Source organism: Varroa jacobsoni, unplaced genomic scaffold (assembly GCF_002532875.2).
Source record: "Varroa jacobsoni isolate VJ856 unplaced genomic scaffold, vjacob_1.0 scaffold_1468, whole genome shotgun sequence".
NCBI classification, from domain to species: Eukaryota; Metazoa; Arthropoda; class Arachnida; order Mesostigmata; family Varroidae; genus Varroa; species Varroa jacobsoni.
The window spans coordinates 665,209-684,331 of record NW_019214370.1 but is presented as its reverse complement, the minus strand read 5'-3'; the positions used below and the strand labels follow the sequence as shown (position 1 = coordinate 684,331).

At 39.5% G+C, this 19,123-nt stretch overlaps 1 protein-coding gene and 1 long non-coding RNA gene across 5 annotated transcripts in view; one reads left to right on the top strand and one right to left on the bottom strand.

Moving 5' to 3' along the window:
- Positions 1–19,123, top strand: part of Ask1 (apoptotic signal-regulating kinase 1) — a 56,996-nt gene that overhangs the window by 15,223 nt on the left and 22,650 nt on the right. For 3 of the 4 annotated variants that reach the window (XM_022850522.2, XM_022850524.2, XM_022850523.2), the window contains exons 2-15: positions 945–1,290; positions 6,227–6,424; positions 9,526–9,630; positions 10,744–10,928; positions 11,297–11,426; positions 11,682–11,827; positions 12,469–12,720; positions 13,102–13,255; positions 14,431–14,628; positions 15,084–15,365; positions 15,679–15,823; positions 16,210–16,721; positions 17,382–17,474; positions 17,783–17,922. In XM_022850522.2, the coding sequence (XP_022706257.1) occupies positions 945–1,290; positions 6,227–6,424; positions 9,526–9,630; positions 10,744–10,928; positions 11,297–11,426; positions 11,682–11,827; positions 12,469–12,720; positions 13,102–13,255; positions 14,431–14,628; positions 15,084–15,365; positions 15,679–15,823; positions 16,210–16,721; positions 17,382–17,474; positions 17,783–17,922 (2,886 nt within the window). Of the gene's footprint in view, positions 1–944; positions 1,291–6,226; positions 6,425–9,525; positions 9,631–10,743; positions 10,929–11,296; positions 11,427–11,681; positions 11,828–12,468; positions 12,721–13,101; positions 13,256–14,430; positions 14,629–15,083; positions 15,366–15,678; positions 15,824–16,209; positions 16,722–17,381; positions 17,475–17,782; positions 17,923–19,123 lie in introns of those variants that run through there. The other variant, XM_086972461.1, reaches the window with a different exon arrangement.
- Positions 15,830–19,123, bottom strand: part of LOC147752135 (uncharacterized) — a 7,170-nt gene continuing 3,876 nt past the window's right edge. Inside the window, exon 3 of the long non-coding RNA XR_015314928.1 lies at positions 15,830–16,035. This is a non-coding gene — a long non-coding RNA (uncharacterized LOC147752135). The remainder of the gene's footprint in view (positions 16,036–19,123) is intronic.

The window sequence follows — 19,123 nt, the reverse complement described above, 5'->3', positions numbered from 1 at the left end:
GGTAAGACCTGATCGATACGAAACCCATTTCAGGTGTATCCGCGACAATGGGCGTTGCTTCAAGTTTATTTGCACCATAATGTTTGCTTCGTAATGTCTAGTGTATGATCCCTATGTGGCGACTTTGCAGAGCTTATTCCTAAGAATCTCTCGATTAAGTAATATAATTTACTCTGTAGTTGCTTGTGCGTACTGTGAAATAAGTAATTTCGAGTCGCTTCTCTTTCCTTTTTTCCCCTTGCCTGTTTTCTCTCAGTATAATTCGTAATCGAGCATCGTTCAGAGCACTTAAAACTAACAATGTTAGATTTGTTGCTGCTACTTGTAGTTTCCTCCATCAGTACGGCTTCTTATGACCCTGGCTACAGTTGACTATTCATAATCAACAGCGTCTGCCACTCGGAGGCTGTAGGCCATATAGAGATCGGTGGAGCGGAACAGCCTTGAAATGGAATAAAAGCTACACTTAAGTAAAAAAAACTTTACATTACTAAAAGAAATTGAAACACCAAAAAATACTAAAGACACTATATGTGTACCCATGTATTGCCCAAAACGTTAATACTCATATTTAAGTAATAAAATGATTTCATTCTGTACTACATATAGGGCGATTTGAAAAGCGCGGCAGTCGGTCTTGAAAAAGCCGCGCTTGAAATTGGATTTTGGCGAGATACACAAGAAGAAACAAGTTCTGGAAGCTGATTTTGACGGAATTGCAAACTCTAGCAATTTCACATATGCTTTCCTAATTTTAAAATTACGCTCGATGTATATTATTATATTTATTTCTGCTTGTGGATAGGGTTCTTTCTCGTATCTTTACCGCGTTTTCCATCTTTTTCCACAAAATCTTTTCTCTCTCTCTCTCTCTCTCGCTACGATTCATCAATATTGTGTCGCATTCTTTGATAATGTTATATCTTACTGTGTAAAAATTGCAGGAAATGCCATTCGCATGACGACCTGGCCACAGAGCCTGGAGGCCATAGTGCCAAGCGGGCGAGCGTGGCCGCACTGACGGCGATCCCTGGCCTCGCAGCATCTTCGGGAGCGAGCGGCCATTTAACAGCAGGTGGCTTCCTTGCAGCAGCTGTTGCCGCGATTGGCGGTAACAACCACCACTCAACGGTAGCGAACAATAGTAACAGTCATACTAACAACAACAGCAGCAACAATAACAACTACGGCCCCAACATCAACAACGTTACAATGGATTACGACAAGTCGCAAGGTTCGTCGACTGCTACGACGGTAGCAAAAATGGAAGTTGTTCTGCTAATAGACCTGGTATGCCAGTTTGCCACACGGATGGATCAACGGTTCGCCCTTGGTTCTCTTTACAATCTTTAGCGTGCATAATAATATAGTAGTCCGATCTGCGTCAGGTATTATTATACAGAACTTGAATTTCATATGATCGGGAGGCTAGATTAAGAATGAACACAATTCTTCCGCGTAGAAAAAAAGGTCTTATATTTAGTTATGTATAGGTTTAATATTTTGATATGTTTCATTAAATCTGGCTGTTGACAAAAAGAAAAAAACAACTAATGCTAGCAAATGTCTAATTGTGAAGGTCCGTTCCCCTCTCGTTGTTCTTAGAAATCCTCTGAGGGTCTCTTCTCTGAAATGATGGAATTTATAGCTTCAATCCTATTCTGAATCATTAGCTTTGGTCATTCACATAAAAAGAACATTCTAGGGAGCTAGATCCGCTTTAGACTTCGGGGGGGAAACGAGACAGCAGTTCGCAATATATTTTGGAATAAGTGACTCAACCCGGCTCAGTAAAATAATATAAATCACCTGTTACCTAAACTAGTTTTCCATTGTTACAACTTCGTATGATTTATGCTCACATTATAGCAACTTTATCTATTATACCGTTCTGAATAAACCGATGTAAGTGCCGGAGGTATAAGTATCTCTGACTTATTGCCAAGTGAGTGGAAAGAGTCCTTAATTATAATTAGATGCTCGACGTTTTCTACAATCAACTCTTCTCGATTGTTATCCTCTTTTTTTACCATAAAAATCCCTATTTAGAATCAAGAAGGAAAATGAATTACACAGAAAGTTTTTGAGACCTTTAAGCCGTGGTTAATCCCCCGCACAGTTGCGTTTTGACTTGAATGTAGATTGGATAGACCCGTAGTCTCTAATCTAAAGTGGAGCCTGTGGGTGTCGCTGGGTATCATTGGATCTCCGTTGGAGTAAAACGCCGACCATCGCTCTCTTTTAACGGCCTTTCTTTTAGCGCTTGACCTGCATTATGCGTGCGCTGCGTAATACTTTGCCAAAGTTTGTTCAAACCATCTGATATGAATCTAATTTTCAGTTTGGCGCCCTTGCTGTTATATTTGTCCTACTTCACTACTCCCCCTAACTCAACTAATTATCTTTATTGTCCCGCTGCAGTTTTCTAATAATCCTGTTTCTGCACTTAGGTCTACAACTGATTTATTTTACCAAAACTATTTAATTATTTTAATTTAGATATGCACAGACATATATCAAATGTGATTTTCCCTAAAGGCGATTCTGAACATAAAACATGAGACATCTGTATAATGGACATATATACTACATAGAAAGATTATTTGCCTTATTTAATATAATATTGAAGAATCAGTTTGGCCTATTCGCTCCGTTGCTGTGGTATTAGCCTTTATATAAATACAGGTGGAACGTTTCGAAATCATCGAAATTTTATAAGTTTCATCTTAGACTATGTTCAAATAAAGGAGATATCTCAACGAAATCCTTTGCATGTGTTATCAGTGTTTTTTTTCGGTAGCCATCATTCACTAATATTATATATTCAATTCTGGATTTGAACCATTGGCTAGTTATTTTCAATACTCCTTCTTTATTCTACAAAGAACTTTTTAGCAGAACCGTTGCGCCAAGTGATATTTGTAGCTATTACCTGGTTTAACTATTGCTCAAATAAGCAATAAATTAGTCGCAGGCCAAAGGTTCAAAAATACGAGAGTTCAAAATGGCCAGTAAATACAAACGACGTAAAAAGGAAAAACTAAAAAGATTAACTGTTGGAGTTTACCTAGATGACTTAATTGGCATTTGTTACAATGCTCTTCGTAACTACCGTTAATTTCTATGTAAAAATCCAGGTGTATCAAAAGGGGTTTTTGGGTCCTTTTGATTAATTTTTGAAGCCTTAAAATGTGAAGTCAAATGAGGATTCTCGATTTGAGCCTTGAAACTCTCCCTTGGGTTTTCCAAGAGCCACATGAAAACTGGCAATAATGTGAACCATCAACCTCAGCCTAAACGAATGTTTATAATCTTGATGACGGTTAGTTCCGCGTGAGCTGGCTTTTCGTCGCTGACAAGAATAGCGAATCAATGCATGCCTACAATAAAGAGGCCGCAGAAATTTGTCTGAATTTTAATGAATCAGCTTGTATGTACGAGCAATTCTTTTATAATTATTCTTATGGCATGCCTAATGGCGGTACCGGACGTAAAACTGGAAATATATATTAATTCTTTTACAGTCCCCGTGATTACGCAGTGAACCTGTGTTCTTTTATCTGCTTGTTAAACTTAGGAACACGTGGTGGAATAATTTCGAGTTTGGACGTGGACACGCCGTGTTGTTTCATGCCGTTTGAACTAATATTTAACAGTTTAAACAGCGGACGTCATTTTTTTAAAATGTTTTTAAAAAACATTTTACTAGTGTTCTTATAGACAACTGTTTTCTGTTTTATTATTAAAATTTAGTCAAACAAATTTTAGATAGTGGCAAATGATGCCTTTGTAACGGCGCTATGATGACCCAATCAAAGCTAACATTGTTTCAGATAGAGGGTCTACCGCCTCTCTATTAGAAATTGTAGGTATATTTGCCAGGAAGCGCCAATTTACATGAAAGTCTATGAGAAAGTTTTTGAACTATTCATCTCAAACATTTGGTTAGGTACGAAACTTTGTTTTTTTCAGACATGTAATTTTCACTACGGTCCCTTCTTATCAACTAAAGCTTTTTTTCACAAAAAAATATATTAGAGACCTGTTGAGCCCTTTTTCACATACATAAATGACCATATAATGACCATATAATAATTCGAGACATATAGTGGTGTCCTATTGAAGGTATACCATCACCTCTCTATGTTTCTAGTTTTACGTTCGACATCGCTATGTTGGCGTTATTGGACCAAACGGTTGGCTCCCAGCACGAAACAAAGTGTGTCGATGTCCGGATTCGAACCTAGACCATAACATGTCCCCAGTTTCATACAGTATCCACACAGTATGTAGTTGGAATAGTTTTGTATGGAGAGTGATCGGAAGTGGACCGAATCTGTTTTACATAGCTCATATCTGCATCTGACCAGCGTTTTCGTGCTAAATACCTCATTGCTTCGGTTGGTACGACCGAAAAGCGCATTAGCGGCTGATTACCTCGAACAGAGAGAGCTGTGCAACAAATGGACAAAATACCGATTGTTACTGTAGTAGTGATATTATTCGCAGATAACAGGGGCGAAACACACGAGCGATGGCGATTAGTTGCATAGGAAATGACTTTTGTGAGACTTGTTTCGTTAAATCAAATTTAGATAATCCCATAGTCCAAATTTTCCCATAGTAATTGAGCTGACGTGAAGCTAACTTAACGATTTGATACTAAAAATAGGACAAAGCCTAACCAGGAAGTTCTCAGCATGCTTTTCCTGCAACCTGACATTAAAAAGCCTGGTCATATATTTCAGACATTTCTTTCATGCTTCTTATTTTCGTTACGGTTTTTCCAATCCTATTTTCTGTTTGTGTTCGATAAGAAATTGAATAGTTTATGCTTTTCCAATGTAAGTAAGAAACTATGTGGAACGTTTATTTTTTCCCGTATCGGACTAAGGCATGTATCGTTAGCTTTTCCTATCGTTCGTTTTGAACTCTGGCAGATCTTCTGAAACAATTAACCAGGAGCATTTGTAAACCATAAAGAGGAGTTTTTCAGTATTTCTAAATTCCTGCTATCATTTATATACTGCGAAGCGAAATATTCTCCTAGTCAATGTGGCCGACAAATTTGCTGATGATCGGTATATAATGTACAGATATAGTACTCTACGATTTTTAATTTCAAGACAATGAGAATTGTTAATTCAACGCAGATATAATTATCGATTCGGTTAGAATGCATTTTGCCTTAGCAGGAAAGTCCTGAACTAAATTCTCTGCCTCTTCGTTCAGTTTAATGCTTAAACAGTTGTCAAGTTAAATATAAACAAGATCTTTTAACCGTCTAGAATTTTTGTGAATTTTAACGAGACCAGAATCTCTTTGCCGAGAAAAATAATTTTTCAAAGACTATTTCCTCTCTATATTGTGCTGTACTAAGGATTATAATGATACGAGCAATTCTATTATTTATCATTCTTCCAATTCTAGCCGTGAAATTCTTATACTACGGACGCTGTCTAGTGATTTTTTTCACTTTATAATTTTACCTGGTATTACTAGTTTACAAAACAGACACGCTTTTGCTTTCTACAAATACTTAAAGGCTAGAGATTACCTTGCACTCAGGTAAAGGGAAAAGGAACGTAAGAGACGTTTACTAGCGCGAGACAAAGCAACCGGCGAAAGCTTTGCGGCAATTCTCAGTATAATATCATGAGGTTAGAAGAAAGCGCTGCTTAAGATCCTAGGTTACGTTTTTTGCGTGCCCGCAAAAAATATCCTCACCCATCATTGCCTCATCCTAAAATGACAGCGTCTCTTTTTTACTGTAAAAGAACTAGAGCTTTGTTAAATTTTGTCATCCTTAGGCAGATAAAGCGACAGTACCCATCCACAGAAGGACATCGCATCTATGCGACATTAGTGTTGAGCGAATGATCGCGTTAAGTGTACACTGTAGTCCATAGGTCACTGGTCACGAGTGTTCTTTTTTAGGCATTATTATTATTGATAGAATTCATCCAGAAGTTTCAAACAAACGAAATAGTCAAATACTTGACAGAAAACCTATCCAATACACGACACTCTATCTGAAACAATTTACACTCGCTATTCTACAATGGGAAAGGCAAATTGCTTTACAGAAAATTCATCCGACGAGATGAACCAGTGGAAAAGCGCAACTACGGACAGTGTAAAACGCACTTTTAGATCTCTGAATTGCCTCAACATATTAAAACTTCACTAACGCATTGTTCCGCCTATTCAAACGTTGCTTCAATAGGAAACACGTCATCCGGAGTGGGGTGACTCCAGTAACCGTCTGATTGCTCAGGAGGAGATTCGGCGAGCATGCCGAGCTGCTGGGGCCACACTTCGAACGATTGACTTGCGAGACCTTGGGCATCAGGAGAGACCTTCAGGAGAAATTCAGGAACTTTTTTACCAGGCGGACGTCGCTATCGTAGATATCACCATCCGGGTATGTTATTGTCATAACTCGTTCATATAGCTCAGCAAGTTTCAGCTAGTGCCTGATAAGCGTCGGTCCGACTTTCTCTTAGGCCATACATGCTGCGCAAGGTATTCACGTTGTCGATTATCAATACGACATCGCTGTCCGGTTGAAAATTCATTTAATATTTCACGTGGGCAATCAATGACAAATAGCTTTTTTTGAAACCATTTGAAATGACCGTAGGCGACGCTTCCAATAGATAGCGTTCTGTCGGCACGTTTCTACCAGTTCCCACAGCGTAAATAGTATAGAGATTGCGTACCGGGTAAGCAGCGCGTGTCCGCAGTTCTGGCCACGGTGTGGTAACTATTCCGCGCAATAGATTTGTCACAAACAATTAGCGGCTATCGATTCTCGTATCCAGTCGTTGTGGTGAGCTTGCGTTGTTCTCGTTGATTACTTACGATTTTGTATGACATCAGTCGAGTCGCTCTAGACCCGACCCGACCCGACTCGGCTGGTGAATACCGAGCATCGAATACGAGCCTATTCATAGAAATTAGCTCAAAACGGTATTTGCTGTACGTAGAAAGGAGACTGTCTCAATACCACTTAGCTTTGTCTGGCCTGCGGCCTTGGTAATTACGAATAATAACGGAGGACATAAAATACATCATGAGCAAATATTACCAAGTACTGACAGGCATATTATGTCGCAGTTTGTAATCGTGGTAAGTTAGACACTCATTAAATAAACACACGGTTATTGTTACGTATACCAGAATCGAGTGACTTTCGCTGCTCGACTTGTGCAGCGACACGCAGCACGATACGTGTACAACGGCTTACTCCTACCGATGAACACCATCTCCTCTCGATGACTTCAGTCGGATGCTTAAGCGCCTGCTGGCGACGTTTCTGCCGAGTTAGCAACAATATTACTTAAATACACGTTTGCAATGAAGACAAACGCTACTTGTGGACATTATAGCTAAGAGCTATCAATAGAATGATTCCTAGATGGTCCTTAACAAGACTAGGCTTGCTTGGTCAGGACACCTATGGCCTGCTATTTCAGCAGTGTGGCTGAAACGAACTAAGCAACTGATCCTGTGTCCAAGTCTTGCCGAACGACCGATTATCGACGATCGGCCAGGCTGTGACGCATGCTTTGTGTAAATATTGATTAGTGTGGGTGAGAATGACTGTTGTTATTGTTATTATGTTACAGGTATATATCTAAAGTATCTATCAGCGATTAAGAGTATGTTGGTTTTATAAGTAAAAGCTTTTTACTGGTTCATCAGTTGGCCTCTGTATGTGATTGTTAAGATTTAATACGCGTCACTTAACGAAGAGCTCACCAATGATAATCAACCACACTGGGTTTACGCTAGCCAATTAGACATCACGTCACTGCTGTAGTTGTTCTTTAGGCGTGTCCGCGTGCTTTTTACTTTGGACTAATCTTTAAAGTTGATTCGTAGCGTTCAGCGAACGGTGATCAAAACACGAATTAAGAGTGGTCGAGTATCGCCGTTTCGTTGTCGTTGGGCCGCAACAGACGCTAGTGCCTCCTCAAATGCTCATCAACCAAGTACTGCCATATCATAGTGCAGTAATTGTCTTTACTTGCTCGAAATCTAGTACTTCTTTTCATTATATATTTTACTTATGTTTGTTGTCAAGTAGAACGGGACAAGGATGGGACTGAAGACGATTGAGCGGTACCGTGTGATTCGCCTGGGGGCGCTGAACGCATACGAAAGCTGTGATGACGTCATTATTTGTTTTGCTTCCGTCTGTTGTCACCATCAGTGTCCTAATCATGCGAGATCATAGGGAAAGGTTGCGCGAATTGAGCCAAAACTCTTCTCTGTAGAAGTATTATTGCACGATATCTTAAAAAAAATTATATATATATAGTGCATATGACATGTGGGTGCAAGCCTGTATTTGTTATGAGAAAAGAGATCATTGTTACTACTGTTATCTCTTGGTACTGCTTTAGCATAGTCCGCACGCAGGTGCCCGTGTCAACCTGCCGCGCGCCCCTTCAGTTACTCAGATTGATCAGGTCGTTGTCGATACTGAGGTAGCTATATTCATTTGACCATCATTTAAGATCGAACGCTATCTTTCTTTGTTCAGAAGACCTAAAAGGAACACACACACGCCAGTAGGCGTCTCAAGGCGTCATTGTCTCTATTTCTTCTTTATATCAGAAATCAAGGCTCTTACTTAAGAGGTATTATATATGTTTCTAATAGCGAAAGTCTCTTAGAGGTCGTTTTTTCTAGACGCACATTATAATGTTATGCCTGTTCTTGTATAATCCATGTAACGAAAATATTTTTTTTGTAAGAATAAAACACGAGGTAGGACTTTAAAATTCACTGATTTTATGTCCTAAGTGTCGTATCGTTGTTGTTTGTTTCCTTGTCTTGTTTTTTAACAGCTTGCCACCGATAAATGCGCATCGGGGGATCCTCGCTATTGCTAGTTTGCTTCTAATGAAATTTCGAGAATTCAGTTTGTAATTGCTATGAGCTGTAGTAAAATGACTCAATCAAATGATGATAAAGGCAGTTGGATCATGTAATTATCAATCGGCCGTAGGACTAGCATGATCCTTACAATTTAAACGTTCTCTTCTCTAGCTTCTTAAATAGGCGAAGGACGCTACTTTAAGGTCAATGCAGTGACCTACAAGGGCATGCACATCCATCCGAACTCACAACAAATTAAAGATGATTTTTATTGTTTTGCTTTAGCTTACAGATCTTATTGAAGTGGCAAAAAAATTGGGTACTACGTCCTTTGCAAATAATAGACTTTTTGTGTAGTTTTAACTAGATGCAACACCGATCGATACGAATATGCGTTTCACCATTGGCTGAAAAGTGGGATGGGTCTTAATAGCAAGATACGCATAGAAGACGTTCGCTTGTAGAGATTGCACCCTATCAGTTACAATGTGTTGTGCGTAAAAAAATGCCCAGCGTTTATTTACTACCACAAGATATAAGCATGCATTCTTAAGGCCCAATACAATTCAATTACATTCTGAACACTCGCGTCATCCTTTTCTACGTACCTTGTTGACGGTCAACTGTCGATTGCAGAGTCAATGGAACTGCCTGTTTTACCATCTCGGCATTCGGGAGAGTTTCCGTATGGTTCACTCGATTGTTATAGGCAACGCCTCCAGTAAGACCGGCGACCATAAGGTAAATAACTTAAGGAACCGAACCGCAGATACGGTAGTTACGTTAGAAGACAACATTCTTCTTTACTGTTGAGCCTGTTATAGTTATGCATCTGTGCTTGTGAGGTACGTTTCACCATTATGCTGCCATCTTTGAGCAAACAATTACAATGCGTGATAGATATTGTAAAAGGTATAATTTTTGCGCTCGCTGATTGTTGTGTTTGAAAAACCGTTTGATTTAGATGAGTGTCCTACTGATTGACTTCAACGTCAGAGGTCAGTTTTTTTGTTTGATAGACAATTTCTGTGGCTCCAATAATATCGATGAGCAATGTTGGCTAACCTTAGTTCGATTACCAGCTAATAGCAATAGTTCTGCTGTCTGGATGGTTTTTGACGACGAGGACGACGAAAGCCTCTTGTCCTTCAAAACGGTCGTGATTTCATTATTAGGATATCGAGGCCATACAATTTTTTTTTTAGCTGTTACTCATATCTCTCGTTTAGCTAGCTAAATATTTCTACACAAACAGCTTTTGTTTTAGTTCCGGAAAAATTCGGCCTTCTTCCAAAGCTTTCTTAATTCATATGTGATTATACAAAATAGCGTTAATTTTTTTCGAATAACAATACTTATTTGTACATACTGTGAACGATCTCCAGCTGTCATCGCAGTTTTAACCAAATTATATGTCCCAATTATTAGTAACTGTGTGTACTTAGCAGTAACTAATCTGTGGGGCAGCGTAGATACATTTATGTATTAGGGCTTGCGTTTTACTACTGGTGTCTGTCAGCGACTAATCAGTGGACTCTAGAACAAGATTCTCTTCACGACGAGCTACCATTTTAAAAGCTAACTCGTTGTCCTCACGCTAATGGACCGATGCATAGTCAAACTATTACTATTAAACTACCTAATAGATTTACTTTTTGAGACGCTTTTTGTACAAAAATCCGTGATACATGATGAGCCACTGCACTTTGTTACTAACCCACTATAAAAACAACTATACTATTTGGATATCAAAAATATCCGAAAGTCTCTTTCTCCTCGTCATCGGGGTCATCATCATGCTGTTAACGATGATGATTGATATTTCGTCTCATAATATAACCTTTGATTCAACAGAGTCAACTCGGTAATTATCGGCCAATCTACTACTGCGTTGCCGATAACGAGAGACAGCCGATATGCTACGTGAGTGAAATTGGGCCTTCTTTCTCCGATGGAATCGGTATTGTGCCTGTTGCCGAGAAGGACCTTCTTTGCAGCGTCATTAAGAAACGGTTGCTCGAATTTGAAGTCAATTCAAAGTGAGTGCAATTAATAACCACTCTCTATTTCCGATGCAATTCCTCAGATGTACTTCGGACCTCTGCTCTAGCAACGCATTCCCTATAGAAATTTACGTTGAAATTCAATAGAGATAAAAACTTCTCGAAAAAATAGAGTCTGCCGAGGTAATGCTTCTAGTTAGCCTGTTCTACAATAAGAGTATTGCCTGTGAATTAGATTAGAGTGAAAAGGAAAAAGCACAGCATAGAAACTAGCTTTATACAGACTAGTTTATATAATTAAGCTGTCGAAAGTTTGACACTTCACACAAATCCAATATTAGTATTCAATAGCTTTTGTTAACTCATGTTGCACGGTCCTGTTCGTTACATTGTTTCACTCGTAGAGAATTTCTGAAAGAAAAGTTTATGGCAGATTTGCGACAGCTTCGAGAGTCACATCGCGGGGATGAGCTGAAGGCAGCTCTGAAGAAGTTCCGCCTGCGCCTCGACGACCCTAACGTGATCTCCCCAGAGGTAAGACATTTCGTGCAATTTCATAGCATGTGGTTGATTGGTACGCTTTTCCAGTATGTTGGAACTGTAAAAGTGTAATGTCTAAACAAGATCTGGAAAGCTCTGTCAAAAATATTGCAGACCGAACTAGGTATATTGCTTCATGAACTACAGACGATCATTTCAAATCTTATTAAAAATTCAGAGTTTTCTGATATCTAATTCGTTTCTTGGATGTGTCGTCATTGGTTATTATGTGGATGGTTTTCATCATAGGTGGTGCATAAGATGTTAAATGCGCTCAATGATGCCCAGGACTACGACTCATCAGCGAAGCTGGTTGAAGACCTTCAAGAGGTTCCCACGCTATCGTTTATGCACCACCCTGCTATCCAATATCTATACGCCTTTGCGCTTAACAGGTACATCTTCCTTATTAGTCGTAGAGAAATGTGCATTTGGGTCACTGCTGAAGGACTACGTAGCATAAATCCACTGTTTTACCTACATGCCTCTTTTTTTATAGCTGCACAACGAGATTTCTCTTTACATTAGTTCGTATTTATATTATTCAATTGACTCTATATGGAAAGTACCGTTTATGACTGCGTCCATTATAAGGGACCAATCCTCAAGGCTAGACTGTTGCAGTTCATATACATAATCATGAGTAATCGATTTGTTACCAACCAAATATTGAGATGCGCGTTCAAGAGGCAGGGGGATGACCTTGCAAGTTTGGAGTCATATATTAAACATGTGTACGCACTCATACGCGACAGGTACAAATTAACCCCATACCGTAACATAAAAAAGCCAAAACACACATATTTAAGGGACATTCACTCTAATCCTATTTATAAGATAAACAACAGCTAGGTCAGCTGCTGCCTTTTATAACGATTAGTGTAAATAATGCATAAATTATTACCGTACTTTTTACGGGAATGTGCTGAATCCTTCTTCCTTCGATTACTCATAACGGAAATGAGTCAATCTTACCTTCGTGCTGTGGTTCTACGTAGCGCAATTCCTTTTTATACTTGCATGTTTCGTTTCACAGACGAAAACGCGAAGGTGATACGGATCGTGCGTTAGCTGTGATGGAAAAGGCTTTAGAAAGAAAGGAAAATGAGATTCCTGATTACCTAGGTTTGTGTGGTCGTATTTACAAGGATAAGTACCTAAACAGCGATTGTAAGGACACCGATTCACTCAAAAAAGCCATTGAGTGGTATCGAAAGGGTTTCGATGCTCAGCAGTCCGTCTACAACGGAATCAACCTAGCTACCCTGCTTACAGCTGATGGACACAGGTTGGTAAGCTTATCCAATAACTCCTACACATTCCCCCACGTTTTTCACCTAACATTCAGCCAGGCGTTACGTCACACATATGACAGGATATAGATCCATTCAACTTACACAAGTAAATTTTCGACGTTTGTTAAACATTTACAGTGTAGGTCTAATACAAGTTCGCGGCATTCTTGTTGCTTAGCGATTTGTATTGATTCAGCATAAATCAGTCAACGAACTTCAAAAGTATCGTAAATTTGTATCTGCTCATGTTAGGTACCGTGCATACTTATTCATATATATATATATATATCATGCCTGTCCGGAAATGCTAAGTCAGTGCGTTTTGTCTTTCTATTGCTTCTGTACTTTTCCTTGTTTGCCATTATATAAAAAAGGCCTGAAGAGAGCCATGACCTCCAATACGTATTTCTCGTGCTCAACAACCTCATTGGAAAGAAGGGCGAGATCGACTCAATGACAGATTACTGGGATGTGGCAACCTACTTTGAAGTCTGCTATCTTGTCGAGAACTATACGCGAGCTATCCAGGTACCCACTATACCCATTCGACCACAGTCTACCCAGATCCCACGTTTGAGTTGCTTCATTTACTACATCTATATTCTATATGTCCATGCTTAATGCTTTTGATTTAATCATACTTTTGTGTAGGGATGTACGGAATAGGGCAAGCTGCTTTTCGTGGTGTACGTGCGTCCATCCTTGGCGCTATCCTTGACACTCGAGCGAAGACAATTATTTCTAGAATAGCACACAAGGAAACACTGCGTAGTTTTCACTGTTTCATCAAAGAGGAGCCATTATTTAATCTTCTCGCGTCGAGGAAAGCGTCAACAGAAAAAAAAAAAAAAATTTGTTTTGTTCGAAATCGATGGTCCATGTTTATTGCCCGTTTCCATGTGGTCTCTGAAACTATCCGAGAACGATTTCAATAAAACAAATCAAAATATCCTTGTTAGTATTCAGATTTCAAAAGCGCAAACTTCATAAGAATAACTTAAAAAGCAACGTTAATACATTTGAGTAATTCTTACAGAAATAAATGGTCATTTTGTAGTGAAGAGTATTGAGTTCCGAGACCAACTTCTACAATTAGTCCTTTTGGCACTTTTTTGATTTTCTGGTGACTTTAGGCTCTTGCATTCCCGAGCTCTTTGGCCTGCTATCAAGCCAATTTTCAGTCATGCCAGAATTTTTGTGTGTAGCGTATTTGAGACGTGCTTTACATTTGCCAGTATCGCTTGACTCGTGGTTAAAAAAAATGCGAATTAAAGAAGGAATACTTTGAAAAATATTAGAGAGTGGTTTAGGTTTTGGACTAAAAATGTAATCGCTTTGAATGGTAATTATATTGAATAAATATGAGCATCACAAATAACAGTTCTACTACATACAGAAATCCCGTATATATATATACATATATATATATATATGACTAAAAAAAGGCTGTTTGTAAGGGAAATATCCATTATGTAACCATAGAACGAGTACGTTATAAAAGTTTCAAGTTCTTGAGCATGTTTTTGCGGGTAATCAATACGGCGGTGTACAGTTATTAATGTTCACAGAGCCCTTTTTTATGTGCGATGAGACTGTTAAGTTTCAATTTTTTATTATAAACTGTATGAAGTTTTCAGCACAGCGTATAGCTATCTATTGTTCACAATTGGTAACTTGTTGATCATCTGTTGGTACTAAAATAGGTGGCAGCCAAGATGTTCCACCTAAATCCTGCCAGCTGGTGCCTCGAGACTACGCTTCTCAACATTCAGTTAATTGCTCGGAAAAGAAGAAAAGGTGATACAAGTGCCATTTTGCCCGAGGAGCATATTATGGGCTTTTGGATCGATTACTTTAGCATGGCCACTAAGGAGACGCTCGACGACACAATATTGTTTCCGGTATGATCCTGCACACCCTTTTGATTTAATGATTGTATGCTACACAAATCGATACGTTTGTGCCATTAAACTGATGTTTTTTGTAAGGACTGAAACTTCTCGGCCTGAGCTGTAGCGTATTAGTAAAGCACAGTTTGACCTTGCACTAATTAGGTTGGGCGACTCCCCGTAGTCACACCTCGTCAGAATCTATCCCCCCCCCCCACCCACCTCCCCTAACTCCAACCCCACGGTAGAAGGATTGCGAACAATTGCAGAAAAACCAAATGCGGATTTGACCACTGTAGAAGCAACAAAGCCTTCTGTTAGAGACCCCTCTCGTGCCGCTAGAAGACTATACAAAGTATTCTTCTGTCTACGTTTGCGTTCTGTTCATACGTTCTTCTAGTTGCGTTATGTTAACAATGCATTAACATTCAATGTTGTGCATGCTGCCCTATTCGCTCCATTTCAAGGCGATCATAAACGAACCAAGTGAACAACTGATGCCTGCTGAAGTCACCTTGCATCTGGACACTGGCGATCAGAAAAAATACATTCAGATCTCGCACAAATGCGCCGAAACCTTACGGGGTAACTGTAAAAGGAGACACGACTGGAACTTCACTTCCCCGGCAATCAAAGGTGTCTCGCTTTACCGACAAGATGATCGTTGTATCCTGTTATATGTGCATGAAAATTCCGATGACTTTCAAATGTTTTTCCCATCTTCAACTGCGAGAAAGCGCTTCTATCAGGTCAGCGTTTAGACCAAGGTCTTGCTAATAGTAAAGAAAGTTAACAAAGCCTTCGTACGAAATAGAAAGTGAGCTAGATATGGCGCTGATATAATTCAAAAAAGCCTCTTGTACACTTTGGCTGTGCGATTTGCTGAACCAAAGACACTTTAATGGCTTCTGTTTCTAGTAAAGGTCTTGTAACTGAGTTCCTGCAATATTTTCGGACCCGCTATTTGACAACATGTAACAGGACTTGGTAGCTGCGGTACTCACCTATAATATACTAGGACATAATCAACCGCGTACCTGTCCCGAATGGCCGCAATTTCAGGTTGTGCAAGACATGATTAGCGAAAACCAGCAGAATGACGAAGACGCGATGTGTCACGCTTTCGACTACGACTCAACACAGTTCCCGTGTGTCGAGTTTGAGTACGATCTGGATGAAAGCGGGCATAAGAAGGTTCTTGGAAAAGGTAAGCCTTTGCTACAGTAACCCATAAACTCGCAGTCATTGGGTCGGATTTACCGAAAATTGCTTAGGATCTTAGACATTCGAGTGTCTGTCTTCGTGCATATAGAGCGCAACCGGTCGAGTCGGTACAGCATCACACCGATACCAAATGCTTCAATGAGTTTACGATTAACGGGCAATTGAAAAACTGAAGCTACTTGATACCTGCAAATACTAAGTAGAGATTAAAAAAAGATAATCGTTACTATCAGAGAGCATAACTGTTTTTTTGTAACTTAATACAGTTCGATGTGGCGCAGCTTTTTTTTAATTTGCAATTTTATATAATAGCAACACATGGCAGGCAAGTTAATCTATTTATTATGAATATATTTTCTTACTTGACAGGCACCTATGGCGTGGTTTACGCGGCTACAGATATAAAGAAGATGACTCAAATTGCAGTGAAGGAAATCCCTGAAAAAAACTTAAAGGACGTACAACCGTTGCACGAAGAGATCATGCTACACATGCATTTGCGGCACAAAAACATTGTTCAGTATCTCGGTTCGAAGAGCGAAAATGGAGTAGTAAAGATATGCATGGAGCGCGTGCCCGGGGGTAGTTTGTCTCATCTACTGCGTTTCAATTGGGGTCCACTTCGCAATGAGAGTACAATCGCCCACTATACCCGCCAGATTCTAGAAGGCATCAAGTATCTGCATAAGAATAATATCGTGCACAGGGACATTAAGGGAGATAACGTACTCATCAACACTTATTCTGGAATTGTAAAAATATCTGATTTTGGCACATCGAAGCGAATGGTGTCTGGCCGACTTGTGGAAACGTTTGCGGGCACCTTTCAGTATATGGCTCCTGAAGTAATGGACAATGGCGATCGAGGCTACGGCAAACCGGTAGATCTATATTTCACCGAATGAATAGTCGTAATTAATTGTTGCAGCTTCGGCTAACAGGCCATAAGATCTGAATGTAGTTGTAAAAAAAAAAATAAGTCTAACTGTATACCGGTTTTCTCGAATCAGGATTGTACTAACTTGGCAAAGGTTTATTTTTAGCTTTTCATTTGCCTCACAACTCGGCTTTTTCTACACAATCGATGACACTCAGTAGCAAAGACCGTCTTCTGACGCCAACAAGACTGATAGTAGGAAAGCTAATAACCAGGCCAAGATACTAAACATACAGCCTGTACTGTCACTAGGCTTTACTTTAAGCGCCCAGACCCCAACACAGGATAAAGCGTGTGCATGCCCAACTATGTTTTTCGGATTTTTGCTTCGTATGACTCACCGAAATTCATAGTCGTCATAGCAATATGCGTGACAATATGAGCTATGATCATATGCATAAAGGTCAATCGTTGGGAAACCGGTTTTTTTTTTAAAGACCAACATTTCAACCTAATCAATCAACCACAACCAGAATTGTCGTTCGTTCCTCTTTACTTCGTATATAAAATTTAATAGCATGTTTCGAGTTTTGACACACGTTAGTCACATCTTGGTCTTGTTTGTCTAAGGTTAGTACACTGACTTCTTGTCATTTGTCCATAGGCTGACATTTGGTCGTTGGGCTGCACGGTTATCGAAATGGCGACGGGCAAATTCCCATTTTCCGACTTACCACCACAAGCAGCATTATTCAAGGTAAGCTAAAGCCCGTGATGATGAAATGTCAATGAATTCGCACCTTTGTGTATTGATAAACGAGGCTATTTAGCTTTAATTTCTTCGACCCTAGTATCACATCAAGGCGTACCTATTGTGCCAACGTACTCGCGCATTCGTACACTGCAGCTAGTCTCGAAATTTCTTTCTTTTCTTCGATGGCCTGAGTGCGACGTAATTGATCAGAACTATTCGATACAAGTTCTACTCGTAACTTTTTGCGGTTCTTAACCATTCTACAAGCAGCTAATAGAAATCTGAAAAGCTGTATAAACCTGCCATTGCAGGTCGGGCAGTTCAAGATTCACCCAGACATTCCCGAAACGCTAACGGAAGTCGCGAAGACCTTTATTGAGAACTGCTTTACACCTGATCCTGACAAACGAGCCACCGCCGAAGACCTTCTTGCTGACATTTTCCTTGACACGTAAGCACGTCCAAAATGATCGGTATCATCAAAACTCAAAATTCCCAAACGTTGCCATCAGTCTCTGTTTGACCTCACGATACGAGCGACCATTCACGTGTAGTTGTTGGCGAGTTTTTTTGTTCAGTTCATTGTTTATTCAACCTTGGACTGATGCTTTTTCCAGCCATTATTAATTGTGTCGTAAAAACTTAATCACTGAAGAGTTCACATTACGCTAGCATTGGTCGTTCCTGAGATGACGATCAGACAACTTCAGTTTCTGCGTACAAATAGTCTGACAGCACCCTAAATTTTACTATAGTTTTTCATACTGCATAAGCGGACGTTCAGTGTCAAAACACAAACCAATGTCTTTATGTTAGGTTGGAGCAAACACTATTTACATCCACTGTGATTTACCATTTTTCTGTTCTAAGGCCTTGTTCACTTTTCGAGTATTAACTGTATGCGATTCGAGGACGAATATGGCTGGCAGCATTTGCTATTTCTAATCATTGCGGCCTAAAAGCTCGTATAAAACTTCGAGAAAGACAACTAAAAATACTGAAAAAAATGCGGCTTCCTGAGTTCGGACCCCTATAGCAACCCCTAGTGAAGATCTAGTTTCACCCGACATTTCGAATCTGTAGAGGAATTGGCTTGCGTCGCTTTTGAAAAGAAATAATTATTAAGAAACCTATATCCTACCCGTAAAGCCTTCACCGTATATGAAGCAAATATCATGGCTGATTTCTGCAGTTTTTTTGCAAATATTCGAAGAAAACAGGCGCCGAGAACGACGTTCTTGTACCTACCATTAGTGTGGAAACTTGAGAAAATTTCAGGATCTGGAAAAAACGTTGGCCACTATTGCATCATTCAGCAAACAATAAGAACAGACGAAATTCTACGTTTTCACTCCAGCGCACGATTCCTCAAATCATTGCAGGAAACCTGGCACTGTTTCATAATGTCTAGACAATTTAGTGTGTAGTTCAGACAATTTAGGCTCATTATCTAGATAATTGCAATTGACCAGAAACCCTGCTAAAGGAAACTGCGTCAGCGAGCAGATATTATAGTCAGTCACTGCTATCTTGTCATTAGAGATTCGTAAATATCTGCTCTGCGTTTTATAACACTTTCTTTATTTTAAAATCTACTTCTACTAACTATGGCTGCAAGATAATTTTATCTAAAAATGCAAGGCTCCATATAT